This window comes from Thermobia domestica, chromosome 2 (genome assembly GCF_964235325.1).
Source record: "Thermobia domestica chromosome 2, izTheDome1.hap1.1, whole genome shotgun sequence".
Lineage (NCBI taxonomy): Eukaryota > Metazoa > Arthropoda > Insecta > Zygentoma > Lepismatidae > Thermobia > Thermobia domestica.
This window is the reverse complement of record NC_137455.1, coordinates 123,288,849-123,313,990: the sequence shown is the minus strand read 5'-3', so window position 1 is coordinate 123,313,990 and position 25,142 is coordinate 123,288,849. Positions and strand designations below refer to the sequence as shown.

General features: G+C 35.9%; 2 protein-coding genes across 3 annotated transcripts in view; both read right to left on the bottom strand.

Annotated features, from left to right (window-relative positions):
• The window catches only part of LOC145675263 (acidic mammalian chitinase-like), a 354,567-nt gene that overhangs the window by 260,846 nt on the left and 68,579 nt on the right, over window positions 1–25,142 (bottom strand). The gene's annotated exons all lie outside the window — the stretch shown is intronic.
• Window positions 6,863–25,142, bottom strand: part of eIF3c (eukaryotic translation initiation factor 3 subunit c) — a 64,400-nt gene continuing 46,120 nt past the window's right edge. For both annotated transcript variants that reach the window (XM_081745630.1, XM_081745634.1), the window contains exons 14-18: window positions 18,005–18,143; window positions 17,010–17,203; window positions 14,226–14,429; window positions 9,953–10,091; window positions 6,863–7,235 (exon numbers count right to left, since the gene is read on the bottom strand). In XM_081745630.1, coding sequence (XP_081601756.1) covers window positions 7,126–7,235; window positions 9,953–10,091; window positions 14,226–14,429; window positions 17,010–17,203; window positions 18,005–18,143 — 786 coding nt within the window. In that variant the 3' untranslated portion in view covers window positions 6,863–7,125. The remainder of the gene's footprint in view (window positions 7,236–9,952; window positions 10,092–14,225; window positions 14,430–17,009; window positions 17,204–18,004; window positions 18,144–25,142) is intronic.

Genomic DNA, 25,142 nt, shown 5'->3' with positions numbered 1-25,142 from the left:
TAGTTTCAATTTTTTGATGCCATGCAAGATTTTTCATGATTGGAGTAACTTTAGCCCATTTGTCAAAATGACTAATTAATACACGAAAGTATTATTCTAGCACTGTATTTAAGAAGCAGAAGAGAAGAACAGAGTATTATATTAATTTTAACAAAAGAAACACTGACCAAAGCTTAAAGCCCACTTTATTTTACATTACAATTTGTAATGGTTTTGGATATCTAACATATCCTTCTTCAGATACTAAATAAATAAACAAATAAGGGTATTATAAACATACTGGTGAAATTATCAATGTTTTTACTCAATTTCAATCGAACGAGAAATATCGTCTGATGAAAATATTTGATTTCTACTTGGGTGGATACGAAACATCTATAAAAGAATGCTACAAATTTCTGAATACTTTACTTAAACAGGGTGTCTACTATAATTTCAAAATGAAATTTCGTGACTTTTTCTCTACCAAACAATAAAATTTCACAACATTCTCAAGAGAAAATTTGGATGTGAATTAGGCCTTATTTTTATGCATGTGATAGAAGCGTGCTTTGCTAGCGTCCAAAGCTGACCATACACATATTTGGTGGTGAATTTTGACGTTTTATAGAACAAAATATTTTCCAGTCTATACTTATGTTTGTACAGATAAAAAAAAATCGTGACTCAAAAGCTAAATTTCGTGACTTTTTCTTGACTTTCATGACCGTCTTCTGATTTCGTGACCGATAGACATCCTGTTAAAGTACCGATATTACAAATAGGGGTGAAATCAGTTTGTTCAATTTAGAGGCAAACAAAAATATCATTCAATGAAAATCTTTGTAAGTGGATGAATACTTAACATCCGAAAATAAGAGCACCATATTCTTCATTGCGGTAGAGTACTTTACCGGTACCATACTACTCAGTTTTAGGAAGAAAATTCTTGCAATTCAGGCACCGTATAATATCCTCTTTTAGAAGCTAGTGGAGGGTTAATCTTCCTTATTACATCGCACCATTTGTACACCATTTCACCTTTAATATTGGGCCATTACCAACACAGAAAATATGGGCCAATGTTATCCCACGCAATTAAACGATTAATAGTTTGTGCGTAATTGAATAAACATTTAAGGCGTTAGCTTATCAATATTCGCTAATGAACATGTTTTTATATTCTACTTACTTGTGCATTCAGGGTATGTCACTTTAATGCAATGAACAAAAGTTGTGGAACTTGAAATATGATAAATGTTTACTTGCTAACACTTGCTAGCATTTTGTTTCCCACTTCCTGGAAACAAATCACTAGCGCCAATATTCATGTGTTCTCAATGTTGTAATAACTTACTTCGATCCACAACTTTTCTTACTGATCGAAACCATAATAACCATGTAGAAATAAATTAAATCTTTCTCCTCCTTTGAGCCAAAGTATGCCCAGTTTACGGTATTTTTTTTATGCGGGGTAGCCCCACTGCTGAAGTTAAGCCTTAGTATTTTGTGCTTGCAACAAAGAATCGTTCGATTGGAGTGGCATACGTGCGAGTAGCAGTAATATGAAATGGCTGTCATAATATAAAATCCCGTCAAATGTGAAGAGAGATTTGCCGTATGATTTCTGAACGAAAAAGGATAATTCAGCTGATTGTTCTCATCATACTCAGCTTCGAGTTGACTTTGCCTTAGCAGATTTGCCAACACTGGAGATGACCTCACTTGATACTACCGATAAGTATATGACTTCTTTCATCTTTCACTCTAACTTGGACCTTTTGCCATGTAGCTCCAGCAAAAGAAGATTAATATCCCACTGTGTTACTAATTTTACCCTAGTGCTTTTATCACTGTTTGCATGTTTTCTGTCTTATATTTTCTTTCGTGCCAGACTTGTTGAAATTCAGACATTGACGGGTGCAAAAAGAACTTTGCAGTATTATTCACGTACTTCCGATCTCTTACTCTCACTTCCACGGGCGTACTAGTAAATTTCAACAATTTATGATTTGGTAGAGTGTTACAGGTGAAAATGATATATTCAGTTGAGACACTGAATAAATTGTGAAAAAATGCTTATTGCTGTGTTACCGTTTTTGTTCTATAACAATAAACGGTTAAACCAGAAATGTTTAGGTTCTACCACTTTCGGTTTGAATAGAGAGTTAACGGAGAATAAAATCTATCCTTCGGATGCTGAATCTATTGGAAAAAATAGTTTCTCGATTTCTTTTACCATTTTTGCTCTATGGAAATCAGAAATGGAATCTTTTCAGTTTTACATCCCACCGTTATGTCAACTAGGCTAAAGGAGACAGTGATGATGAGAAATGAATAAAATGGTGGAATGAAGAATGTGGAAGGAAACGGGAGAACCCTGAGAAAACCTACAAACACGGTAATTGTTCTATGGAAATCAGTACTGAAATCTGAAATACTAGTAAATTTGAACCACTTTCAGTTTCGGTAGTGTTGTGGGTGGTGATATGTTTTTTGAGACGCTTAATCGAGTGCAAAACATCGATTGTCACTATCTATTACAGTTGTTCTATGGCGATAAACGAAGGCAGAAATGGTTGTCCTGTTTGAATAGAGGGTTAACGGAGGAGATGAAACCTATTCTTGGTATATTGAATCGATTGTAAAAAAAAAAAACTGCAAGCTCTCTCGTAGCTAGAGTCTTTCTATTGCAGGTGTGCCCTCTGCTGGCGCTGCTGTCGACGTGTGTTTTCCCGTACCTCCCTCAAAAGAAGAGGGACAAGTTGCTTGGCGGAGATTCTTCAATAGTTTGATGCGGGTAGGGATTGCTACATTGAATTATTTCACGGGCTTCGCTGTGCAGTCTTGTTAGTCATTCTAAGTAGCGTGTGATCTTCACTCTCCAAGAACAAATGACTGAATGACAAATTGGCAACACAGCCGGGGTCATTTAGTTCTTTCCCCAAAGCAAAGAGAAAGTTCCTTCCGTAAGAGAGTAGCGGGGGTGGTGCCGAAATGTTTCACTTATTTTCCGAGGGCACATTTGAAATAGAAAAGCTCTAAACGGTTAGTGTACGCGCCTTTGGAGTGGGAAACCCGGTTTCAATTGCCGGTGGGAGCTCATGTTATTCGGATCACGCTGTAGGTCCATATCTCATTTAGCTTCACTACTGAAAGGAACATTAAACTCAAAATCACAGCAAAGCAAGAAACAGCTTCTCGATATTTCTTAGTTTTTTGCTCTGATACTGTTGACAGACAGATGGATGGACATAGCCGTTCAATAAGACTTCCAAAATTTATGCATAGAGTTTGGAACCCTAATAGTATATAGTAAAGATTAGATCTGCAACACAGAAACAATGTAATAAATATCTTAAATTTACCATTCGCACACTATGATTTAAATGTTTAATTTCAACATGCTAATTATCTACAATTCTTTATTCCATTCTCTGTTCCACGTTTGACAATAAATACAGATAAGATTTTCAGCACCAGGAAATATTTGGAACATTCATTCTATTTCATCTCCTAAAGTAGCTAAACACAAAAACAACCTTGTTATGCATTTAGAAAAAGCTATATTCACGCTGCCAATAGATTTTGATCAACTCCCAATGAGACGAAAGAGTTTTAGGCGAAGAATTTTGTATTTTTCTTTGTTTTGTTTTACACTATCACCTATTGTTACCTACAAGCCAGCCAGAAGGGAAGGAATTGAAACACGTGACTAAAACAAACAAACAAAAAAAAATAAATAGCTCAATAAATCCGTCTGAGCGTTTGTAATATAGAATACGAACGATCGGGAAGGTTTAATGGCACAGACTTGTTCACAATAATCATACAGAATGCGCCTCCTGTATTTTTGCCAAAAGACAAGTTTTTCCTTTTTTTAACCCTTGGACTCCTGTAAGCGAGCAGAATTTGATTTTGAAAGGTTTCTTATTAAATGAAACTTATGTAGATATCCAACGTAGAGGGATTAATTTATCACTAACAATAGCATAGAAATGCATGTCTTAATGGAGAATGTAGGCTTTACAAAAATGAGACCTAATTGTGTGGGTAGTCAATATCTATAGTGTCTCACAAAGAGGTTTATACTGTTTGAATGTTAATAACAGAGAAGGTATTAAAGATAACCTCATCAAATTTTTATTATTTTGTGCTCACATTACTAGTGTGTATAGCCATTCGTTTGTTTTCTTTTTATTTTCATTCCCGTTACCAGTAGCGACAAGTAATTGAAAAAATGGCTGGGAACCTTTCCTTTCAGCAACGAAAAGTGGATTTTTAGTGTTTCTGGAAATGTGAAAACACGACGAAAGAAGTGCAGAGACGAAGTTAAGCAGAAGTTGGCCACCGTCACGTGTAACAATTACGAAGTTACGCGACAGTTTGAGAGAGAAGGAACTGTGTGTGATCTAAGGAAGGGATAGTGTAGCAGGAAGAAATCAGTAGCAGACAAAAGAACGTTGGAAGCAGTGTCACAAACTTTCGCAAGATTCCTTCAGACTTTCATACGGCAAGCTTCGCATGAATCATGTGTATGCAAATCAAGTGTTCACTGTATTTTAAAGTAAACAAAGTTGAAATCCTACATTCCCGGGTTGCTTCACGCAATCAATGAGGACAATCCGGATAGATAACTCCAATTTTGTGAATGGATTTGCGATAATGAGAATTTGACTGATTTCATTGTTTGGTCTGATGAGGTGATTTTTAAACTGAATGGAACAATTAATCACAACTGTGTATACTCGGAAAAATGAAATATTTCAGTTTAACGTCCCACAATTATGCTCTTTAGGCTGAGAGAGACAATGATTAAGGGAAGTGAATGATGATGGAAGAATTGGTGGAATGAAAATGTGAAACAGGAGTACCCGAGAAAAAACGGACACAATGTTGTCCACCACAAACCTGTGTGTATTGAGCAAGAGTTAATTCCCAGGTTACGGAACAACGAGCTGTTAATCTTCCTGGGTTATCGGTGTGGTGTGGCATGTCTGCCAGAGGCCTTGTCGGGCCATTCTTTTTTTAAAGAACAATGATAGGTGTAGAGTACCTTAATATGTTGCAGGAAAAGATGTGGCAGCTGTTGATGAACTATACTCAATGATTTTTTTTTTAACAAGATGGCACACCGCCACATTAACATCGAGATATGCGGTAATTCTTCGATGAAATATTTGTTGAGAGGTGGATAGGCCGACGAGGAAATGTTGATTATCCCACCATCTCCCGATCTAACGCCGTTAGACTTCTTTCTATGGGGAAATCTGAAAAACACTGTCTACGTCACATAACGCTGGATGCCTTGAAAATGGCGATTGATAGAGAGACAATTTTGTGGTAAATATAAATTCGCAATTTTGTTATAAAAAATACGTGTAAAGTAGGATAAAATCGCGAATAAAAATTCAATGTAAGAGCACAATTTTCTTTGGCAATTACAATTAGTTACCTTCTATTTCACCTTAATTTCCACTCATCAATCACCATGATATGAGCTTATGCATGACTAGATCAAACAATATTTGAGTTTTTTTTAAAATAACACTAAGCATCCTCACTGAATAAAAGTATTTAAAGAAAAAAAAAACACATAGAGAACATTAATGAAAAAAATAACTTTAGTGTCCACAGTTTACTTATGCAAATAATATTTAAGCATTGTTTCAATGTTATCTGGTGTTACATTTGTTCTTTTGTCGATAAGTATGTCATTGTAAAAAGAGAGAGCCCTCTCCACATCAACATTCGAATCCACTTCACCCGTAGATACCGTTTGGAGCTCGCATGTAAAATTTCAAAAATTCATGGTGGTCTGTTTTCTCAAAAATGAGAATTTTCATCACATTGCGTTGAAAAATTGTCACTTTTGAGTAAATTTCGTATAATATCGGGACTTGCTGCAAATTTCGCTAATTCGACAGAATTTCGCGTTTAATCGCGAGCGTTATATGGCCTAACAAATGGTGAAAAAATATATATTTTAGGTACACAACGTTTTCGCACAAAACTGATACATTTCGCGTTTCTGCGTGTCACCAATAAATCGTGTCTCTAGCGATTGAGACTGCCTGTGAATCCATTGCAATGAAAATCATCACATTTTGTCGGTATGTTTCTACAGCATTGCCAACGATTTGCTGCTGCCAGTGGAAGACATTTTGAATATATTTCACATTAGAACATAATTAGTAATGTTTTGAACACCTTTGAAACTTTAAAAAATCATATTTTGTTTAAACCCCTTTGTTGGACACCATATATATACATATTCAATAGTTAAAGTATGGACTTCTATTAGTGTATATACCAAGTACTGCAACAAAATTTAGTAAATGAGCAAGAGTAAAAAAAAAATACACGTCGAAATAATACAATGGCATTTACACTGACGTAAATTAGACACACCTTACTGTTTGAAGTTTTCACATTGTCACACCCGTATATACGCTGCCCCGATTACTCTCATTGGGGTATAGACAGCACCTGTGGGTGCAATGCGCCTTAGTCGTAATAAGTTGAATGGGAAAAGCATAGGATTTAGCCTTCGAACTCATGACTGTCGCATTTTTCTGTCGAGTACCCTGCTACATTAATTATTCATGATGTAAAATTTACACGTTAATCTTACGGGAACTGAGAAAATGCATAAGATACCCTTAATGTGGAGTTTTGGTAAATTAATGGAAAAGATACAGTTCATATATTCATTTTGCACTATAAACAGCTTTTTTTTTTTTTTTTTTTTTTTTTTTTTTTTTTTTTTTTAAGCCGTCTTTAAAAATTGTTATGCCTTTCATTTCATTTTCGGTATTTTATTTTGTCTCAAATGCCATTGGAATATTTTTAGGGTATACACTGAACAGAAAATAAAAATAAATTTTATATTTTATTTTATTTATTTCTTTGTCTTAATTTTTTCATGTACACCGCCATCTCCAAATTTTGAATATAATTGAAGTACTTTTTTATTGCCTTTTTTTGGCTGACCTGCCTACATATACATCTTGTCAGCAAAGAAAATAGTCTCCGTAAAAAATAATAATTAAATACTGGATTCCAAATAAGGGTGACATTTAAATCCAATGTTCTTGTTGCAATTTTCGTATTAGTTGAATTTGGTGTATCCTATGTTCATCGTACTTAATATGCACGAGCTTCTCGCCTCTGTCGCCCCCAATCCTGTCCAGGCCTATTGTATGCCTGTCTGTCTCGGAATCCACCTTGAGCTCCACCTCTCGAGAAGAATGTTCCTGAAATTACAAAATCAGATTTGTGAGAAGAGATAGAGATAATAAAGTTGGTTGTAAATTTAATAGTAGGTATTACTGCTAAAAAAAAAGTTACAACATTATAATAATAATAATAATAATAATAATAAGAAGAAGAAGAAGAAGAAGAAGAAGAGGAAGAAGAAGAAGAAGAATAACAGGCAGTTGACGGAATCATTTGAAGCTCGTGCTGATGCATAGATTCAAAGTTGTCAGTGAAGTGTTGCTATACAAGGAAGTACCCACAAAACACCGGAACAGAGCTGCACTGGGTGAAGCTTCCGTAGTACGCATTTTTCCCGCTAGCTTACCGTCGAACAACTCGTTCTTGAATTCAGTGAACCCAATGGCATCACCTGGGAAGGTTCCCTCTGGTCAGCGATTCTCGTAACAGCAGCTTCGTTCGCACCTCGTTTTTTGTGATGGCTGACTTAAAAGAATAGCATGCAGCTGTGAAATTTTGTCTCCTGCTTGGGAAAAATGCCACAGAAACTGTTGTTATGAAAACAAGTGTACAAGTGGTTTTCTTGCCTCAAAAATGGTGGAATGTCGACTGATGACATCTCATTATGGAGGTTCTTCAACTTCCCGAATGAACAAAAAGTCAACAAAATTCCTGCACTTGGTTCCAAGAGTGGATCATTAAAGAAATGGGGAAGTTACCTGGACTATCTTGGAGCTCGGTTCAGCTGATTTTAACGGATGATTTGGGAAATAGAAGGCTCGCTGCGGAATTATACCTCGGGTTCTGACTGACCAGTAAGAAAAGCGTTGAGTGGAAACATGCCATGCTTTGAAAGAACAGCTCCTAAGCAACCAAGTCTTTTTTTTCAAATGTCATTATTGGTGACGAGAGTGGTGCTATTCTTACGACCCCGAAACCAATCAATCATGCCAATGGAAGATGCCATTCTCATCTCGCCCAAAAAAAGTTCGCCGAGTGAAATGAAATATGAAGACGATGTTCCATTTGTTCTTTTGATGTGAGGGGATAATACATTCGGAGTTCGTTCCACCAGATCAGTGGAATTAAGTCTACTTATATTTAGAGATATTGAAAACGTTGTGTAACAATGTGTGAAAAAAAGCCTGATCTGTCGTAGAGGGTTACTTTTTCCACTACTACATTGCACCTGCTCACGCAGCCATCTCAGTGCGCCAGTTTTTGGCAAGAAGCACCATGACTTTGTGCCCCCACGCCCCTTACTTACCAGATTTCGCTCTGGGCGACTTCTTTGTGTTTCCGCGAAAAAAAGTGAGTGAAGAGGTGTTAGTCAACAAAACAGACGACATTGAAAAAGGTTTCCAAGAACGAAATCACAGATTGGACAAATATACTAAGTATAATGAAAAGTACTTTGAAGATGATAAGATTTGTTAAAAAAACTTGAGAAATTTTGTGTGTGTGTGTGGACTCCGGACCTCGTTTGTCTACACGGTTGGAGCAAAAATGCAAGTAGACCATCATAATATGTATTACTATATCGGGTGGTGGAACGATAACTTACTGTGTTTCATGGGGTCGGGATGTGAAGGCATTACCCCGCATACATTGTCCACTTACTTTTGGTGAGCAGTTACAGCACATATATTACTCATGGACTGTACTACAATTAACCCTATAAACTGCTGCTATTAAGAAAAAAACTGAAGGACATTCTTAATGTAAGAAACTGCGTCATGCTGAGTCACATTGATCTGGAAAAAGTACAAAATGAGCCTGTACATAGCAGTTGGTTTCCACATAGATATGGTACTGTGACGAAGAGGGCGCATATTATGGCATTGACGACGCTGGAAAATGGACAAATCAGCCCGAACTAAAAATATAATTAATGACCCACATTCACCGAATCCAAGAAAATTCGATAGATCATGTTAACTTGTGGCATTGAATAAGGAATGTATCATTATGTTGATGCTGTATTTATAGGTAAAATGCCAAGTAGCTCATGTCCAGACCTGGGTTTGATCTGTAGTAGTGCTAAACCATAAATAAATAAATAAAAACTTGATTAGTGGTTCGACTCCTTTTGTAAGCAGCAGGCCCTGTTTCATAAGATTCATTGAATCATAATTGGAAATCTCAGTGCAATCTAGAGTAAAAGTGGTGAGGCATCAAAACAAATAATTTTCAAGTTTGAATATGAGGCAAAATTTCTAAAATGCTTAGTAATCACAGAAGAAATGTGGTTTTATCATCATAATCCACAGATGAAACAACAGTTAATGGAATGGCGGAGCTCTGTGATGATTCTCATCCGACAGAAAGACAGACAAATTAATGTAAAATATTGCGCATCATTATTTATTAATTTGAAGGTGATTTTGAAGCAGTAATGCCGTGGGAAGCTCAAAACGCGAGTCCTAGTCCTCCAAGACATTGACTCTATCCATGGACCAATGCAAACATAGCTGAAACTACGTGTTTTGCTGACTGGGTTTTCGATGTTTTGATCCACTATTTCCCAGATAACTATTTTTTTTTCAACTAAAAAAACCTGAAAGGTACCTGTTTTGCATTAAATCAGAACATGATTACTTAAAGAGTATAAGTTTTTGCTTCAATCTATTCATGAACGGATCAGTATAGTTTTTATTTTATATTAATGCTATATTATATTATATACTATATTATATTAATATTATACAAGTGTTCTCACTAATTACTGTAACAACATAAATAGATTAATACTGACCTTGCTTCATCTCAAATATTCTCTCATTTGAGTCCACTAAATTATTGACCTTATCTGAGAGTTGTAGAGCCAGCGACTGTAGACGAGAGGGTTCTGTGCGATGCATCACCACAGTCTGAGTGGGGTCATCTAATGAAGCCTATCCAGAAATAAGAATGTACATTAATATGGAAACTCTAGTCAGTGTTATGATTTCAACATGCAGCTAGTTTTATATATGTATGTTGTATAAAACTGATTTCAAAAATTACATATATAACTTTTGGTAGTTTTGACTTGGACATGAACCTCTGTGCATACTGGCAAGGATTATGAACTAATGAAAAAACTAAACATTCCTTCAACAACTGTTGATTACAGCAGCAAAGACTGACTGTAGTGCAAAGAAGACACGTTAAAAGTCTAACTTGAAAGCTACGTTGACATTAATGGGAAGATGAATGACAAATTTCGTGAAAAACTACATAAGGGTTCCTACAGCTTGTGAGGGGGGGGGGGGGGAATTCCTCATTTTCCTTTCGTAAGAATTCCACAATCACATGAAATTCTTGTGAAATTAGCCTCCACCTCCTCTACAACCGACCTTTCCTCACCAATCTTATAATTCCTCTGTAGCATAGTGACTTTATTTTTATTTTCATATACAATCATTACTTTAAATTAAATATATATATCCTTTACAATTGTCTACAAACCAAATTACATATCTGTATACACAATAGAACAAATATGACCAAAATTTTCACATAGAAATAGAAAATAGGTTTATTTGATATGAAAATTATTAAATTATAACTAAAAACAAGATTAACGTTGATTTTTGCCCCCAGGGAGTTACTAATATGTAACTCAAAGCAGCCCTTTTCTTTTTAATCTCGTTCAGTTCAGTATCAATGGTTAGCTCCTACTAATCTCTTTTCCGTTCCACACGTATCCTTTGTCCCTGGAAGTTTCTCAGTGGTGCATCCAATATTCACTTTTCAGCTTCCATTTTGTTCTGATCACTTCTCTCTTCCTTCTGCTGGTGGAAGTACTCTTCGTACCGTCTCCTGAAGCCTTTTCACGTAAAGCATCATCCTTCTAGAGATTTCAGTCTACCTATTCAACACCAGATTTCATCAAACCATGGACAACACGCAAGTCGCATGCACCAAGATTTATTCCTTCACTTACCGGTAACAGCCCTGATGTGGTACTGGAGACGAGAAAGGAAGTTTAAATTGTTTGGACCATCCATAGGAATTTGGAAGAATTCTGTCAGTGAAAAAGGGAAAATTCCTTTCAGAAACTGGTTTAACAGTTCTTCTATTGAGTTCTACGTCAAGAACATAATGGTTACGTAACGCGTAACAATTTGTCCCATAACCTTGCAAGTATATACATTTTTCCCTTCTGAATAACTTTAGTTAATCCCTCATCTAAGCAGATGAAATACTAGCAAGCTTTCAAGCGGTCTAGTAATTGCTCTTGAAAAAACAGTCCCAATCCATGAACAAATAGATACGAAACTTTGTCCTGTTCAATAGTGAAAGCTTTATAAATTTGGCTATCGGCGATCATCATTTTGAAAATGAAATTAAATCTTTCAGTTTAACGATCAACGACTACGTCCTTTAGGCTAAGGAAGACGGATAATTAAGGTAAGTGAATAAATATAGAATAATTGGTGCGGGAGGAAACGGGAATACGCCGAGAAAACAATGGATATGATGGAACATCATTTTGAACAATGAACTTAAGTTGTTCGTCGAATGAATGACATTCTTTTGCACACAAGTTGAGGAGTCCAAATAACTTTGGCTTTGCACATTTCATATTTTACAATAAAATTATTACGGTTTCCTGGATCACTTTTTTTCCACACTCGTACACTCTGTTTTCTTCACATCTATCTCTAGTAGATTCTACAGACTCTGAAGATAGAGATCCTGTTTGATATTCTGAGCTTGTAGAAACGGAAGCACTTGGTTTATTTGTAAATAAAAAAAAAAAATAAATAAATAAATAAATAAATAAATAAAAAAATAAAATAAAAATAAAAAATGTTGACAAAGAGAGTAGACTAGTCATCCTCTTGATATTTTTTTAAAGTATTGGTCCTTTGGCATAAGACTGTAAAGCTTGCTTTTCTATACTGCTTTAAACTTATCACTTAATACAAATAAACAACAAATATGTGAGTCTTTGAGGAACAAAATATAATAAATAGATGATTCATAGTGGCATTATGTGTGAAGATTCTGAAGTTGTGTTAAAAATATTTCTGACATTTTGAAGTGTCCTTCATTTATCAAAATAAAACCGTCCTATGAAACTTCAAATTCTCCCCTGTCTTCCAGTCACCTTCCCTGGCCATTTTTAATTTCCCTGACTTTCCAGTTTGTACGAATCCTGTTCATTATTGTTATGAAGCTTTTAAGAAATAACTTTAAATGTATACCACGAAATGTTACTTTGGTATATTAGTTACTGGTACGTACTTTAGATCCGTTTAGATACATAGATATCAAAATGATGGGAAAACCTTAAGGAAACGTAACTGACCTAATTAATACGGTGTTAGACATCTTTAGCCTGTAGAACAGTTTGTACTTTTCTCAGAATTGAGGCGTATAATTCATGAATCGTTTCCAGATGAATGAGGTCAATCCAGCACTCAAGTCATCAACCATGATAAAGAAATTGTACTGAACTCACTGCTTTCAAACTGATCGTAGATGTCGAATACTCTTCAAATCGCGGAATTGAGTAGGACCGAGGATATGTGAAGTTTATCACACCTCAACAGATCTGGTTGTATGTATTGGCGCACTGTAACTTTGGAAGACCGTGTCGTTATTAGGGAGCATCTGGCATCTGTACCACAGAATGTATCGTCTTTAAAACGTCCACATTGTCACAGACAGTAATTCGTTCTTCGAGAGTAAGAACATGTCCAACACAATACTCAGAAATTGCGGCTCGAATCAAACTCCCGATATTGTTTAACGTAAGAAGTATGCAGCACGGAGTATCTCTCTTTGCGCGTCTGTCATATAAATGAGGATTATTGTTGGATGCAAGAAAAAATACGACTCATCACGTATTTTTTTTCCATCAAGTCATCGGCGGTTCATGTTTTACGTTCTCGACCCCATCTTTTGTCGCACTACGGAGTTTGCAGGGGGGGGGGGGGTGATCAGATGTTTTGAAATCCCAATACGACCGCGAATATTCAAGGTTATGCACCTGTGGTCGGACTATTATTGTAAAAACAGATCATTCTAGGTAGTGAACGAGTTCTGCAGTCAGTTGTGCAGCATTAACGGTTCTTTGTAACGATTCTCTTCAATGTTCAGCAATTCCTCTCACTTAAGACTTGATTTACGTTCACCATTCCCTTTCTCTGATGCTATCTTGCCATGAGCTCTGCATGCTGTCAGTGCTTTGGATATACTTGTTTTAACTAACCGCGTACCCATAATTTACCCTCTGAAAATCGGAGATCTCCATTTAGCACCAAATGTCTATTGCATACACGAATCAGTTGTCACGCGGGGTAGAATAGAGGCGTATGTTGAAGCGAGCACGCGATGGTGATACAAAATGGGAGATCCTTTAAGTTTCATACAGCTCAAATTGTGATCGTGTGATTAGTTGGCTCAAGTCTATCTAAAGTGGTCAATGTGTAGCGTGTATCGTGAGGAAGTTTGCCCAAGGTAACGACAGCCTACGGAACTCACGGTAGGATACCGTCCAAAAGTAATAGTAGACGGAATAGAAATTTCAGTAGAGTGAATGTGCAAAAGTGAACGCGAAGCTCAATAAGTACCTGCAACAGACTATTTTAACAATTCTAGTCCGACACAATTTCCAAACTACTGATCACCGCCAACAACGCTTTACCGCGAAGATAATATGCCGAGAACATACGAAGTGGACCAACGATCACTACGAACGCCTAACTTGGTCCGATAAGTTCTCTTTCATCTTACGCTCAACAGCCCGTGTTAATCTATGGCAGATAAGCAAAGACTATTATACTCCGAACTGTCTCCTCTTTACCATGAAAAGTTTTTTTTCTTCTTCTTTTCTATATTACTAAGCAATGTTATATTCTAAACTCAACGACGAACATCGAAATTGGTGAACAAAGATTTATTAATTACAAATACATATTTTTAGTTACGTAAACTTTTACTGTCGACTGTAAGTTATCCACTATAAGTGAAAGAAATTATTAAATGTGCTACCTTGTTCAGAAATGCAACAGTGAACTATTTTTGTTACTTACCATCAGTTCTTCATTAATGATCATCTTGCTAATGATGGAATGAACAATAGAACGGTCCAGCTCGAACATCTCAGCCAGTGTTATCATTGAGATAGAATCATACACGTGAGAATACGTGAAGAGGTAAGTTCGGAGAGATTCCTCTTGGATAAGGCGCGTTAACATATCTCGCACTTTATCGGCTTGATAGAATAGATCCCACACCTTCAACAAACAACAGAAATAAGTGAGAGCGAGCTAAAAGTTATGACTATTCGCAGCTTCTATTGCGAGCCACTTAACAGTTAAGGCACTTTCGAGAACTAGCCTCGATTTTCTAATGAAATCTATATAAAAGGTCTCTCTTATGTATTTTATACACAAAATTCTTGAAAATTCTGAAACAAATGAAATTTACATTACATATGAACGTTTTATAGTTGTTAATTGCAATTCACGTTGGAAAAGGATTTAATTGCAATGCACGTTCAAAAAGGATCTATATTATTTTAAATATAAAGTCCAATGATTTAAAACATATGCTTGTATTAATAGAATATTTTCATAAACGCGCTACGATAAAAGAGCTTTTAAAAAAGAATAAGTATTTTAATGATTTTAAATGTGATTATACCATATTTATGAGAATTTTCCTCGAACAATTTAGCATCAAAAGCAGCATGAAACTTACGCAATTCTTCTCTAAAGTTTTCGGATTTTATAAAATACTGACTCTTCAGGAAACTGCAGTAAGAATTCCTGCATTAAGACCAGGTGAGTTTTGTATTTAGTTTAGTTCTTTCTACAATTCGTTAACGAAAATATACGTCATCCAAACAATATTTTCCATCAGTCTAAAACTTGCAAACACTCGTTAAATATTTAATTACTATTTAGTTGAGTAATGTAATCGCTGGGGATGGCAGGCTTAAGAAACCCAAATTTCTACACAAATTTTGCCCTTCAAACTGTACGTGAAGTTCTACATGAAAAGACCGTGTCCTTCCCGCATGATCCAAAATGATTAAGACGACAATTAAAAATGTGCTAGAGTGTAGTCAAATACTATTCAGCTATCCATTCCAGCGGAATGTGAAAAGTTACATCCTTAAAGTTCTTTGGTATATCATCTCATAGCTCCTCTTACAATATCATTAAGAAAATTTCGAATTTTTATGGTCACTGATCCACGGTTTTAAGAGTCAACCAATATAGTATTTTTGATTGAGTATTCTACCAGATGACAGGTCACTTAACACTACATGGTGATCCCAAGATAATACAACAGGATAGGGTGACCAATCACTTTCTTCTAAAAGCTGCGTCAACCATATTTGTGCAAAAAAACGCCGTAAACAGTCTAAAGTAAAATGAGTACTTGCCTTGTGCAAGGTGAAGACAACTCTGTTCAGCTACCAACTCCCCAACGAAAAACGAGGTGAAAAAAAAATCCTACGATCTACAACTGAATGTTAATTATCGGACAATTTCTAATATAAGAGTTATAATATTTGCAAAGATAATAAACCAAATTCTCTTACCACAAACCGAAATACCGTCTTCCCTACGTAGGCTCTTAACTGCTTTGTCTAAGTAGACTTTGAAGAACGTTAGTAAAAGGTAACACTTCTGTATATCTCTTTTTCTAATTACACTTTCCTCTCTAATTCCTTCTTCTAATCTACTACCCAATGATATTAATATCGAGCACTTGCACTTCGTGCGCTTTCAATGTCTACAAAATATCAAGAACGCAGGTAATTCAAAATCTGTTTTTACAATCAGTGGTTCGATTTTACTTTTTTCTTTTAAAAAATGTGTAACATCTTTTAGAATGAAAACTTCTTTAAACTGTATATTTAACAGTTAATGATGGAGTTTGTGTGTGTGCACGCTTGTTAAAATATGTTACTTCATCTAAAGAAAGAAAAAGAACTGTAGATCAATCAAAGGATATACAAAAGTAAGCAATTTTTATTTTTATTTATTTATTTATTTTTTTTTTTCGGAAATTCTAGTCCAGCTAATCCTATGAATGCAGATTTAAAATAAGTTGGTCCTCCAACCCTTAATTTAGTAACCGAAGACGTAACTGGAGGTCACATACACTGTACGATATTGAAGTAAATCAAACCTTTAAGTGATTAAGTAAATTCAAAGCTATGTTTGGTGTTTACGAAGTATAATAATGTTTGATCTATGGACAGGAATTTACCACTAATGTGAGTTCACAAATCAACGTGAAAATTCCTTCCAAATAAAACCTTACCAAAAATGATGACTACCAGTCGCTGAATCGTATACGAAGAAGTTACTAATAGTGTGCTTATGTGAGTTCCAGATTAATATTTTACTATTAAATATGAATCTTACTAGTTCATTAAGCAATATTAACCACGAGTTTAAATAGGTTTTACTTATGAATCTTGGACTCCAACTCATCTTTCTTTAGCACACCTAACAAAATATTCAAATTTACTCGGAACTTCTTTTCCATATCAATAAATAATACATATATTTTCTTTGTTTTCTCACCAAATCTTTCATCGATCTTCTACAATTTTCTCTTCTAAAGCCAATCTGATACTCCACAATTCTGTAGTCTGTTCTGGCATATCGTCTCTAGCAATACTCGAAGAACAACTGTAATATTAGGCTAATTTATATGAAGATAATTTATTGTTCTGTAGTCTTTGCACCGTTTTGCGCTCGTTTTCATTTTCATTATCACGGTCTAAGAAACAACATCTGCATTCTCCCTCCCAGAATAAATTACTATTATTATTATTATTAACAGATAGTTACCTTTGCATTCATTTTTTCATTGATAATGAAATTTTTACAAGCACTCCAATTGCCATTACGCATAGCTTTTGAAGCCGCAACAACGTGCTCTCTCATTGATTCTGGAGGGCCAACAAGGGACTGGCGTTCACTTGATCTCAACTGCTGGTAGAATGTTTTCGATATCATTCTTCGGCGAGCATCAAATTCATGAGCTACAAATATACAATTACATGTTCACATTAATTCACTTAACTTAAATAAATAAATAAATAAATAATTTGAAAGGTAGCAGAAAGTGCTCCCAAGGTCAAAAGGAACGAGTTTTGTCCAATTCACTACTTCAGACAATATATTCTTCCAAATACAGAAAAACACAATTTGTCACCGATTCAAATTATATTAATACTGTAAATTGTACGATTTTAATCAACTGTATGAACAACGATATTCACGAGGAAACTATAGTAGACCATAGGCACACAGAAGAAGAGAAAACTCCTGTAGTCTGGTTTCATAATATAAGATTACTAATTCTGCCATGCATATGGATGCTATGGTTCATATAGAACGTATACAATGACCTGTGCACTGTATGTAGAATTTTCGAAGGAGATTCTTTTCAACCGTAACAAAGTTCGAAACTCGTATTTCATTTTTGCTGTATCAGTTCATTTCTTATTATTGACTTGAACTCTATGTCGACTATTGAACAAGTATGACTTCATCCACTTAAGAAAGTGGAGACGGCACTTTTAAATGTTCTTTTACACTTATAATAGGAAAGTTAGAACAAGAAACGTTAAAAACCACTGCAAAACTCTCATAATGAATACACATTATAGTATTTGACCCAGTTGACTTCACTTGTGCAGTACAATGTTTTCTATCATTAGATCATGCGAAGTGATATAAAATATGATAAATACTACGGAGTTGAAACTGAGTAAATAAAAGAAATACGCAGACATATCTACAAGTTTGACTCAAATACTGGTACGGCGAAATTAACTCACCAGCCATGTAGGGAATTTCAATAAGCATAGCAGACACTAAATATACACACTCCAGCAGTTCAAGATTAATATGCATATGGAAGGGCATCTGACGTTGCTTTTCAATTTTTTCTTGTTCTTTGCTCCTTTCATGTTGTCTCTAAAACAAAAACGAAAAATTGCAGTCAATATTGGGACACAAATTAAAATTTGAGCACTAATCTGACCGATATATAATATAATCAATTATAGTATTGTAACAAGTTATAGAAACATAGAACAACACTAAAAACACAAATAAGAAGAAATCAAAGTAAACAAATTAAAACTGAAAGACAGCCACCGAGGATACGGTATTTCGAAAGAATTACGGCGAATTTTAGTATGTAACAATTGTGTACATGACGCTGGTTGACTGAAATACATCTCGAAAGTTTGTGTGGTTACCTCTGGATTAATTAACTTATCCTATTGTTTGTAAAATTGCTACTTCATGCTCAATTTAAAAATAATAATAATGGAAAGCTCTTCGAGGTGAAATAATATGAGGAGGAAAACCCTGCCACTAGCTGGTCCTGTACAAATGTCCTGCGTATCCGCGAACTACGCGGAATTCAAGTCTCGAAGTGATTTAGAGCCCATTAAAATAGCTGATCTCAACCTTCGTACTCTTAGTATAGCGTACAGATTATGCTAAAACGTAGGTTTAGTTCGTACATAAGTTTCATTTTGACTACCATTAGGACTAAGTTATAGTGAGAACTTCAATGATATACGAAGTTTGTGCATGTTTAACTGTTATATTAACATTCTTATAAAGATAAATTCATTCTGATACTACATACAAAATTTATGTTTCGATTCTTGGAGTTTTAACTGGTATACCTTAATTAAAAATATACAAATAATGATTAATTTATATAGCCTTACGTTTTAGCTTCGTATCTTGGACTTTCCTTGACTTAAGGAAGTAAATGCTGTGACAATACTTTCAAATTTAAGATCTAATTAATTTACTTTTCAAATCTCCTTCAGATCTCCCATTGTTAATGTTTATATTACAAGATGACTAGCGCCTTGTATGATACTTCGTTAAGTATGATAACTAAGGCCCGGATTTTTATATAAAAACATTTTTTTCAAACACGAATATGTTCAAAACAAAGTTTATTATCCCAATTAAGAGTTTGCAAGTGTAAATTACAAATTTTATTTCACATAAAAATACATATTTTCTGAAAAAAGTTATGTAAATAAATATTTTGGACATTTTTGTTATAAATACATATTTTTAATAATTTTCCGTTAGTTTATTCTAAATTTCACAACCATTTTCTTTCTTACGCTCGAAAGAAATTAACATCGAGAAAAGAATAAATAAGCTACATAAATCTATCCATCGTATTTACAAGCAATTTCCCACCTGTAGAACAGCGTCGTCATAAATTCTGCTTATCAGCGCTGGGGTAACTTGTGCCGAACAAAGAGCTTGTAAAGGAGCGCTTTGTACTTTGAAGCCAAAACTGAGGGGAAGACGAGTGACCGAAGGTGAAGGGGAAGTAATAGTAGGCATAGCACTGTTAGCCTTTAAACAATTTTCAGTTACGAATCACGGAACAATTGCCAGGCTGTTCGATGAATCTTTGCACATTTTGTGGCCGAATGGTGTGAAACACGACAATGTTTTGCTTTCTCTGACTGATGGTGCTCCTTATACGGGGGAAGCTGTCATAAACTCAGTTATTCATTATTTTGGCTGTATGCAGCTCAAGCAGTTTAATTCTCTTTTTAATTTAAAGGGACTAGCATATACTAGCAGACGACGTTTTTTATGTGTATGTGTGTGTGTGTTCCCACTCATCGAATGCATGTGGGCGGAGTGACCTTGATCAACACTTCTTCAGCCAATCACAGCTCTGTCTGTTCTTACGTCATTTAACGCGTGAAACCCACGCGAACAGCGAGAGCTGAAGAGATTTAGCGGGAGAAAAACTATTCGGCGCGCGAAAGCAACTAAAAGGACAGCTTCTAGCATAACGCTGCACGGAAATAAAGTATAAAAATGTAACTTCCAAGTATCTTCGCCTATTTAGTTATTTACATATAATCCATATAAATTCAGTATTGTAACCGATATCCCACATCGGATTTGTAAGTATTATTAACCTATTATTAAATTATCAAACCAATTGACGAGTATCTTCTGCAATTGTGCATGTCATCCCCTCACGCCTCGTGGTGATTCGTTTAAGTGCATGGTGCAAAATTTACTTTTTATTTATTTGTGTAATTTGTTAATTTTCCAAAATTACGATGCTGAATTTTTTGTGTCTCTAAAAGTTGTACGTAGAATTTTTGCTTATGTGCGGCTGGCGTTGAAAGGAGCTTTCTTCGGATAACTTGTTTCATCGTCAACGCTCGAGCAAACGTCCTATTTACGACTATATAATATAATGTTTGCTCTATCTGGATCACCATCCTATGGAGTAAACGTTATAAAATGGTGCCGGGATAAATGTGTCGAAGCAGAAACCTTTCTTTTTGTATAAATGTTCGGTTTTGTGTGTCTACGAACATTGGCCTACGTATTCTAGATGTTCCAAAACTTGCTGCGTAATTTTTTTGCCGCCATCTCAGATCACCAAATACATGAAATTCGTGTGATTGTATCCTTGTCCAGTGCATTCATCCTTGTATATTGAAGCCTTAATCCTGTCTAAATTAGAATATTATTTTTTTTTATTATTTGCACTCTTAGATTTTTGCAGAAATTAGTCAGTTATTTGTGTTAGTGAGTTTGTTATATTTGCAACATCATGGCCGAGGGTGATCTTAGAACAGTTCTCTTAGTGATGCAGAGAGAACTGAGTGCATCAATTAACGAAATTAAAGAAAATCAAAATAAGTTGAATGAGAGCCAAAATGAATTGAGTGATAATCAAAAACGTGTGAGTGAAAGTGTTGAGGCAATAAATGTAAACCAACAGAAAATGAAAGATGATTTGTCAGGTGAAAGTAATAATGTGAATGTTACCATGCAGAGTGAAATTAAAAATTTGAATGCGTGTATTAGTGCAGTGCGGCAGGAATTGATAGAACGAATTGAAGCAGTGGAATTAAAGTGTTTTAATACGAGTGAAGACATACGTAGAAGTGTACGCGAATTAGCTGATGCAGTGCATGATATACGGGGCACAGTTGAAGAAAATACGCGCCAAGTAAACGATCAACAACGTCAATTAAGTGAATGTTGCAATAAAGTGGATGATTATGAGAAAAGGTTGCGTTTGGTCGAAAGTCTCGACAAGTACCGTGAAAGTAGAGTTCAGAAGTGCGAGACCAAACAAAGTGAATACGGTATAGCAGTGCAAGAGTGTATTCAAGTGTGCCACGAACAGAGTAAATTTAACCAGCAGTGTTTTGAAACATGTCTTCGCGCCAGTGAGTTAAGTGAACAAACCAAGCAAGATGTAGAGCGATTATCAGAGCGTGTGCAGCGTATAGAATTAGTAAACGAGCACCATGATACTGGAAGTAATATGTCACAAAGAAACACAGGTTCCGTGCACAGTGTGAAGCGTGAGAGAAAATCGAGCAGTGAGTCTCAAACGGCGTCCGATACAGAGGTGGAAAGTGACGTAATAAGAAGAACCGTGTCAAGAATCAAAACCGAAAAAGAAAGTCCGCGTATTAAGCGTGCAAGAAATAGTGAAGTGAATGCAAGGCGTTGTTCATTGCGATTAGCAGACATTAAGCAACTCTCTACATTTTCAGGTGATATGATGAAGGAAAGTGCAAGTGCATTTTTAGAAAATTTCGGTAGAGAAATGTCGTTCGCCGGAGTGCCTCAAAGTGAATATTTGACGATCATGCCCTTGATTCTTAAAGACAGTGCACTTAAGTGGTACGATTTACACGGTAAGAAGTGTCAAACTTTTCAAGAATTTGTGATAGAGTTTCAGAATGCATTTGAGAGTCCTTTAGTGAAAGCCACACGTCTGCGTAACTTGCGTTCTATTCCGTTTGACCCAAAACGGTATAGTAGTGTTGTTGATTTTGTGACAGAGCGTTTTAGTCAAATTCAAGCTCTGGAAGAATACGAAAATCCAACCATTACGTTGTCACACATCATCACTCTCCTGCCCAAGCGGTACCAGTTAGCTATGATGGGCTCTATGCCTGATAATATAAATCAGTTCCTTGCGAGTGTGCAGTCCATTGAAGGATTGTCAGGAATTACTAATATGTACGATAATCAGCGTAATAAGCAGAAACAGCAAGGTGGTACAGGTGTTAGCGTGAACAATGTGAAAGTAGAACACGGTAGTGAAGTGAGCAGTGATAATAGTGCGCGTCCGAATTTCAAACAGGGATGGAAAAGGAAATTTCATAGACGTGGACGGCGAGGTAATTTTAATAGAAATAATAACAACTCGAACGGTGGTAATCAGTCGCAAGGCAATGGCCGACAAAACACAAGTTCAAATGAAAATCGGAACGAAACGCAAGGTGCAAGGGCAAACGAAAATCAAAGTAGTGCGTCGACTTCCCAAGGTAGTCCGAATCAAAATAATAATTGGTTTCCAACGTTTAATAAAGGTCCTAATGTGAACAGTGGGAACAATCAGCAACGTCAATTTCCATACCAACAAAGTGGTTTTTATCCGCAGAGTTCTGTGCCTTTAAACTAGTAGCGCCCTCCCACTTGGTCGCTGCAAAGGGGAGGGATTTCAGTAGTGTAAACCGGATTACTTTTCCACATATGTGCAACGAAGAAAATTTACAAGCAGATGATGATATAAGTAATGATAATGAAGAAGAAGTAATCAAATGTGAATTAGGTCATAATACAATGAGAGTAAAAGTTTTGTTAAACGATCAACCCAAAATTTGTCTATTAGATAGTGGATCAGAATTGTGCCTATTACGGTATAATATTTTTCGAGAAGTAACAAAGTGTGTAGCAAATGTGCATTTGCAAAAAGGAGAGCATATCGTTTTGTGCGATTTTCTAGGAAGAAAGAAAAAGAACGTGAAAGGAAAGGTTATTTTACCGGTACGAATTGAAAATGTGGAAGTGCCAGTTGAATTTCTTGTGTTACCAGAACTGCATGAAGATGTAATACTCGGTGCAAACTTTCTAGAGAAGTTAAACAGTGTCATCGATTTTAAGCGAAGTAACTTGCGTGTTGAATTTCAAGGAATTAGTGGTGAAGTGCCTTTAATACAGAGAAATAGTGAAAATGTCATTGTAGCTAATGTAAGTGAAATTAAGTGCAAGGTAGCCCCTATTGTTGTGTTGTCCGAGATAAGGGACCTTAATGATTTTTATGCGAGAACGGTGAATGTGTTCCGCAGTGGGTGCGCCGAGCCTTTAGAGAAAATTGAAGCTAGTGACTTAGTGGAGGACTTCCCACCGGATCTATATTTCACAGTAGATGAAATAAGGGATGCAGTTACACGCGCTACGCTGTTTAGTGAAAACGAGAAAGAAGAATTATTTCAGTTGTTAATGAAACATAGAAGAGTGTTTGCCCGTTTTCCTGGCCTGTGTAATAAATTTCAGTACCGATTAGAAGTGGATACAAATGAACCCATTGTTGCTCGTCCTTATGATATTCCGCACAAATATAAGGAAGGAGTGCGTGAAGAGATCCGAAAATTGTTAAAGTGGGGTGTAATTAGACCTAGTTCATCGTGTCATCTATTACCGTTGCACGTAGTATTGAAAAAGAGTGGAGCGTTAAGAATAGTAACGGATTGTAGAGCATTGAATGTGCACATTAAGAATCCAGCTCTGCGTGTAGAAAAGTTGTCCGACCTCTTTGCTAAATTTAGTGGAAAACGTGTGCTAGGTACTCTTGATTTTACTAGTTCGTATCAACAATGTGGAATTACAGAAGATTCTATGCCATACTTAGCCTTCTTGTTTGAAGGAACGTTATACGAGTACACACGCATGGTGTTCGGTGTGAAAAATGGATCGTCTGTACTGCAATTGTGCTTGAATAAAGTGTTCCCTTTACCGCTACAAGAGAAATTAGTTAGGTATATGGACGATGTAGCTCTTGGTTGTACAAGCGTACCAGAATTCTTACAGCAGTTAGATGAAGTGCTTAGTTTGTTAAGTGATGCGAACATGACGCTAAATTTATCGAAGTGCATTTTTGGTGTAAGTGAAATTAACTATTTAGGCTATTACGTATCAGCAGAAGGTATACGAAAGGATCCGAAATCAGCTGAAGCAATCGAGAAGTTACCAGTGCCCAAAAATTTAAAAATGTTACGCTCATTTCTTGGTGCTGTGCAGTGGCATTCGCGAACAATCAAAGGTCATGCTGTTATCGCTAAACCCCTTTATGAACTTTTAGGGAAGGAAAAGAAATGGAAGTGGGAGGAAGAACACCAAAAGGCATTTGAATCATTAAAGGCTGAATTAGTAAAAGATGTGAAATTACACCATCCACAGTTCGATAAGCCGTTTTATCTCGAAAGTGATGCAAGCAAACTCGGGTTGGCTTGTGTGTGTTATCAAATTATTGACGGTGAGAAGTGTGTATTAGAATATGCAAGCCGTACTCTTAACAAACACGAACAGAACTATGCCATAATTGAGCTTGAGTGTCTTGCATTTGTGTGGTGTATTCGTAAGTGGCATGTTTGGCTCAAAGGAGCGAAAATATACATACGAACAGATCATAAAAGCTTAGTGCAGTTAAAACGTATGCGTAATTGGAATGCAAGACTGATGAGGTGGTCTCTTGAACTTCAATCTTACGATTATGAAATAGAATTCATCAAAGGCAAGACTAACACACTAAGTGATTGTTTATCTCGTATGTTACCAACACAGGAAGATCTAATGGTGAATGTGAATCCTATACAGGCTATTCAATCAGAAGTGTTCGATTTAGATCCGTCTACAATTGCGAAATTACAATGGGAATGTGACGAGTTCCGTCCTATTATTAGTTACTTACAAGGTAATATAAGTGAAAGTGAAAGCAGTGCAAATAAGAATTCTTTTCGTAGTAGTGCTCGAAATTGGAAACAAAATTACACTTTGGAAAATGGTATTTTGATGGTGAGAGATTTTCACTTCCCAGACAGATTAAAATTGTGTGTACCTCCATGTTTAGTGAAAAATATTTTAATTGGC